Consider the following 6,564-nt stretch of genomic DNA (forward strand, 5'->3'; position numbering starts at 1 on the left):
TGCAGATGTGTCTAGTAGTTCCCATTGATTTTGCTTGTAAAGCGGGAGAATGGTGCAAGGCTTACCGCACCGTGACGTCACTGCTGGAAGATGGCAGGAGCGAGGTTTATTTTATTTATTTATTTTTTTACTGATTAACACTAAATTCATTAAATTACTGCAAACATGTAAGTTTTAGGTATAAATAATGATCCAGTGATCATCCCTTGCTAACCGGACTTTTTCTTCAAAAGATGATCAATGATGGAGGCAAGAAAAATATAACTCATTCAGAAAAAAAAAATCACTTTATTTTAATAATAAAAAGCAATGATTAAACAAGTACAAAATGAATTGATTTGAAGAAGGGGTGGTGAATAAAGGTTGGAAGCAGTTACTATCTTAAATACAGACCCCTAGGTTCAGGAGGCTATATGCAGATTTTTAAAAAGCACCACAGAAGCTTTGATCTGCCTGCAGGTTTATGCTGAAAAGATTCTTTTATCTAGATTTACAATGAAGGCAGGGATTATTTGAGTAGAAAAGGGAAGAAGGAGCTGGGGCGCCAGTGACCGACTCCCAGCGTGAATCACATCCTGAGGACAGAACATGTGAAGCTTTTCCAGGTAGAGTCGCAGTCAGAGGATCAGGACAACAGACAACAGTCAACTCTGCCTTTAGGGATTTTGTTTCGGTTTTACACATCCGTATTTTTCCTTCATTCTCAGAAAGTGTTTTACAAAGATCACTGCTGGTGCAGTTGTATCATCTGCTGCAGGTATTTAAGAGTTTACTTCAAAGATAAAACACAATTTCTTGTAAAAAAAAAAAAAAAAATCTCAAATTCTTTTGCTTCTGGCACAATGTGTTGCTGTGAGAGACAACAGCTTTTGTTTCAAGTATTTAACTAATGAGGGAAATTTGTAAGCAGCTTAAACTATTACAATTTGGCATTTAATCTGAGGGGCTCAGCCACATGGAGTTTATAATAAAGCCTCGAAGCAATAAAAAAAAAAGACTGTTTCTGTCATATTTGTGGGACAGATTGAAATGTAAACTACAGATCAATAAAATGAAATAAAGTGCTGTGGATCAGTCCTTGGAATGGTTCAAGCTCTCTCATGCTGCCGAAGCACAGCGATTTAAAGTGCTCATACAGAACAGAACAATAATTTAGCTATCAAAAAAAAGTCCGAGCTAAAAGACATCTGAAAACATAAAACTTTATATATTAACCTGGAAAGCAGCCGTGGAAACGGTACAGGAAGTCCTGCTGGTTCTGGTTGGAGTTGTGAGGGATTATAATCAGTCTGATATCTCAGATGGACAAATTACGTTTATGAGTCAGTGTGATTATTTTCTTTGCAGCTTGCAGAGAATAGCGAGTTAAATAAAGCTACCAGCAGTTCAGAGTTGGCGTGCGCCTCTCTGCAGAGTTTCTATGAAGGAGATGGTAGATTAGTGGTTAAAAGAAGCAGTTATTCAGTGTTAGATCACATCACACTCACTGCTGTTACCCCAAGCAGGATTAAACCTAATCTGCTGAGATTTTTCTGTGAATTACTGTAAAATCATGAGGTCAAAGCCTCAGGTATGCAGGTGTCATCCACTGGGTTTCAGCCATGAATGCGTGTTTGGCTCTGCGGTCCCCTGGCAGCCCTTCTGTTGCCTCTCCCAGTTGCAGATGGCGTCGGTGTACTCAACTATGACCTTGTCCATCCAGGTGAGGGGCTGAGGGAAAAGCACGGCTCCTTCAAAGAAGCCCATGTGGCCTCCGTGCTCAGTCAGTGCAAACGTCACATTGGGCATCTCCTCTAAAACATGAGACAGAGAGAGTGAAACGACAATGTTTACATCCACCAGTGAAAGGAAAGGATGTCAGAATCATTTGGTGTTTTAATGATTTCAGAACCTCTGAGAAACAAAAACCAAAAACACGGAGGTGGCAGCATCATGCAAAGGGTATATTCTGCTGACGCAGAGTCTGCAGAATATACCCTGGATAGCGATTATCTCTCAGTTCCTTAACTTCACTTCAAATCGACAGAAACCCTGGAAGGAATTAAGGAGTTATTTTTTTTCTAGAGCACTCTTTAAACTAAGTTAGAAGAAGTCCTGCTTTCAGCCCCCTGGATGCCCCCCCAAAGACCCTCACCTCAAACCAAATGTAATTTGAGAAAGTGGAGTGTGTGTGTGCCAGGACAATGATTCCCTTCCTGAGTCTGCAACATATTTATGTTTTGTTTTTTGTTTTTTTTGTTTTTTTTTTGGAGATGGAAAGCATAAAATGGCAAATAATTAAATGCTCAAATTAAAAGATTAAGTAAAATTATTTTTATTTTATTGTATATTACACTTTTGGACAATCATCAATACTTTTGATTGAGAGGGGCACTCATGGTATGAAAAAAGTGACCAAAGGGGAACACAAGTCAAAAAAGAAATAAAACAGAAATAAACTCGACCAGACAGATGTTAAATGTGTGACCAGTGATAGTTACACCTACATGAGCTTGAATAGAAACATTCAACCAGTGTTTTTTTTAAACAAATCTCTAAACCAAAAGGTGCGATCATGAGTGGATCTGAACTAGGGATGCAACTAGTGATTATTTGGCTAATCGATTAATCTGGTTAGTGCTTTTTTCTTTAAATAATCTTGATTACCAATTGTATACCTAAAAGAAGAATCAATAAAAAGAAGAAGAAGATGCAGGTATTATGTGGATTTTTCCTAACGGCCAGATGGGGAGAATAAGGGGCTAATTTTTGTTTAGCACAAGAACATGCTAGCAGCAGGCACGACAGAGAACCAATGACTTAAATTCACACATTTTGCCAAATTTATTTGCTGCATTAAAGCTGCCGAACTAATGAAAAGACTGGGCTGAACTGCAGAGCTGAAATACAGAGCAGACGAAGCCCCGTCTTTCAGTAGAAGCTGTCACTACCCGACCCTTCCCTGAAGCACGATCCGTCCTGCGCAAACAGATATACATCCGGGTTTCCATAAATAATGTAATTATGGTACTAAAATGACTTATTTCTATCCTTAACTCACAAAAAAATGCTATTACACATCTTTAAAAAATGTTTTATGACTTTTCTGAGACAATTTTGTTGCTTTTTTACGTTTTCTCCGTTAAACTACTTCTCAGACGTCATCATGGGACATGCTCCGAGCAGTCCGGCAAAATGTGATTAAACCATGTTTATCTGCATTTCAGTTGTTTCTTTCTTTAGATCACGCACTATACCATAATGGTAATACAAAAGGAAAACATAAAACTCAAAAACACTAGATTATTGTTTAGTGAAAAGCCAAAATATTTAGCTCCTGGAAGTAGCATAGGATCCCATTTCCGGTGCAGATCAGGCAGAGACAACTGATAAAACAGAAAGGATTTTAAGGCATTTATTTTCTCAGAAAATACATTATTAACCTAGTAGAACATGATGTAATAACGTAAAATCCAGGGTCCAATGTAAAAAAAACGGCGTTCCCCTTTAATTGTGGTGGGCTCGGCTTATAGTGAGATGCACTCTATAGTCTGGAAAGTCCAGTATATATTCTTTTCTTACAATCTTGGAATAATTACTGCTCTAAGTGGGTCACCCTGTCAGCTAAAAGCATGTTTTAGAGTTTCTATAATCCATTTTAAAGATTAATCGATTACTAAATTAGTGGACAGTTATTTCAATAATCAATTAATCACAATGTTCCAATGAATTGTTTCAGCCCCAATCTGAACGATTCGCTGAATCGCTCGTTGTAACATCAGTGATCATAGTAACACAAGACTGGATTAAGTGTTTCTGATCAGAGCTTCATTCATTCCAATAATATTTTTGGCTTGTTAAAAGATGTCAGCTGTCTATTGTTATCAGGCTATGTTTGCTTGAGCATGATTGACTAATACTTTCTCTACTTTTTGGTTTGTTGTTCTTCATCTTCAGTCTGACATTTCAGTGTTATGATAAATGATGTCACCACTGGTGTGAAACAAAGAGTCACTGGGCTTTCAATGTAGGAGCCGTATCAGTTACATCCTTCGGGTTAAACATGTTTATTTAATCTACTACGGATGGAAACTAGCTATTAGAGAGTCTCAAGTCTCAACATACCCAATAGAGTAACCCAACCCTGGCAAACTGTGCCACTGTCTTAGCAAATTAGCAAGAGGCTCACGGACACAGTGTCCTGCAGGAGTCTTATTTCATGCCAACCAGCAAAGCTGCTTTTGGCTTCTTGTCCTTTGTAATAAACAAATAATGTAGGACAGACGCACATGAAGTCAGTTTTATACAAACTCACATCAAACTGGATGCTAATTCCAAAAACATCTAAATAAAACAGCTATGTGATTAAAAACTAAATATGTGAACAGCTGTAAACTTTGAAAACAACAGCAGTTTTTTTTTTCTTTTTAAATATTTATAAATCTGTAGATTTATAGGATGCATTTTATTTTTACTGACATAACTATTATCCTTATTTTACTTTTGGAAAACCATCAACAATAAAGGAACATTGCTGCATAAATGCTAATGACGGTAAAAGAAGGCTTGCGTTTCATTTGGCTGATTCAGATTTGATCCAAAGTTAGGAAAAGACAAAGGCATCTTTTAATGGATAATTAAAACTCCTTAAGGGTTAACAATCCTGAAATGCTAAAGAGGGAAGTATTTAGCTCAGAGGAACGTTAAAACTAATCTTCAGTTCCCTCCACAGTGGAGGGAACTGATTGGACTCTGGGTGGAGTGACCACCCAGAGTCCTGATTGGACTCTGGGTGGGTCACTCCACCAGTTAATGCTACGACAGCACCAACATCATGGTCAAACAGGTCGCTTTAATCTGAATCTGCAAAGGAGTGTGGATCATTTAAACCAGAATACCCCACTTTAAACTAGAGCCATTTTTAACAAATGTGATCTCAGTACCAAAGCTGTAGCCTGTGCTGCATGTTTTTGTCATAGATAACAGACCCGCGTAGCACCAGAGAGAATAACTATCTTTATATGCAGAAACAGGCTAAGTGGTTTGATAAACAGCAGCTACTGGATCAGCTATATGATCAATGAGCTCTCAGTGACTTTTATTGTCTCTTTCTTCGAGATAAGTATTTCCAAACTTCTTGTCTACCTGATAGTGAATAATAAAGTGAGTGTAGAGCCACTGTTCACAGCTCAGTGATGTCAGCAGCTACAGCGTTCAGTTTTGGTGCTCTAAACGCCTCAGACTTATTTCCCTCCAAACACTACCTCCAGTTTCCTGCAGAAGGTTCTCCTAAAAAAAAACTAAGGAACTACAAACTAACAAAGGTTTACAAAAGTATTCACGCCCCTATGCCTGTTAACATTTTGGGTGGCAAATCAGTAGAAAGTGGCGATAAACTAATTAGTGAGGTGTAGGAATTGATTTTACAAAGACATCTACACAGTGGGATGAGTGTTTACTGAACACCGCTAGCCACACTGGATTCATGGATGGTAAATAAAGCAAGCTTAAAGTAAACAAAGTCCACTTTAGTATAATTTAATCTGTTTAACCCCCAGATTCCACATACGCCATCAGCACTTCGCTCCGCTCACGTACGTTGTGCCGAGTACTTGTCTTTCATGTAAATCAATGAAAGCTGTTTTACATCCACCGCACGTCTCCGTCCACATAGTTCTCACCGCTAAAATACGGAGCTGAGCTATTTTTTGTTCCGCTCCGGTCGGGCCAGGTCAAGACACCCGCAATTGCAATCGCACCAAACAGGAAAAAGAACATTGAGAAGAACCGGTTTGTCCAATTAAAATAGTAACAACAGATCAGTAACTAGAAATTAGAGCAAAATTCGTATATATTCCCAAAAACTAAGAGCAATTAATTAAATGATTGGTTGCAGATTATTGGTATTTCAACATACAAGGAAGAAGATTTATCATCTCCTCAAAGTATTTATTTTATACAGAGAGGCTTAAAGTTTAATCAAAACCATCTCAAAACTTAAAAGAAACTTATTGCAGGCCTGGATGAAGAGATGCTGAGTTTGGAAGCAGAGAACAAACATAGTTCATACAAAACATGTATGATCCTAGCTCTTCCTGTTACAAAAATCCACAACATAAAGAAAATATTTGGGCAGAAACTGAACATCTGCTGGATGCTGATGGGACTTTTTTAATATGTCATATTAAATTAAGCGTTCACAGGGTTTATACAGGAATGAGAAACTCTAATTTAATGCTCTTTTAATGCTATTGGAAATAATAAAAAATATCAGGTACACAAGTTATTAGTTTACATGAAATAAGGAGCTGTAAGCACAGTTCCATGACTCATATATGTATGTATGTATGGATGGATGGATAGATAAAGAACACAGCAAAATCATCTTTACTCTGGACAGGCTGCAGCCATGTCCCAAAAACCAAAAACTGGTTTTCCAGCCACTTTTGTTAAAATTTGCATTTTCCCCATCATCTAGCTTTTTCTCCCCCTCAAGCTTCTTTTCCAAACAACTGCTTCATTATCAACTGCAAGCAGTTCCGCGCAATTTAATCACGATATAATAAAAAAATATTATATATAATA

The 6,564-nt window shown here is 37.7% G+C and overlaps 1 protein-coding gene across 1 annotated transcript in view; it reads right to left on the reverse strand.

Moving 5' to 3' along the window:
- Nucleotides 1-311: 311 nt before the first annotated feature.
- abhd2 (abhydrolase domain containing 2) overlaps nucleotides 312-6,564 on the reverse strand; it is a 23,118-nt gene continuing 16,865 nt past the window's right edge. Inside the window, exon 12 of the mRNA XM_015386502.1 lies at nucleotides 312-1,793. Within this exon, the coding sequence (XP_015241988.1) occupies nucleotides 1,582-1,793 (212 nt within the window). The 3' untranslated portion in view covers nucleotides 312-1,581. The remainder of the gene's footprint in view (nucleotides 1,794-6,564) is intronic.

Source organism: Cyprinodon variegatus, unplaced genomic scaffold, assembly GCF_000732505.1.
Source record: "Cyprinodon variegatus isolate N-32 unplaced genomic scaffold, C_variegatus-1.0 Scaffold370, whole genome shotgun sequence".
NCBI classification, from domain to species: Eukaryota; Metazoa; Chordata; class Actinopteri; order Cyprinodontiformes; family Cyprinodontidae; genus Cyprinodon; species Cyprinodon variegatus.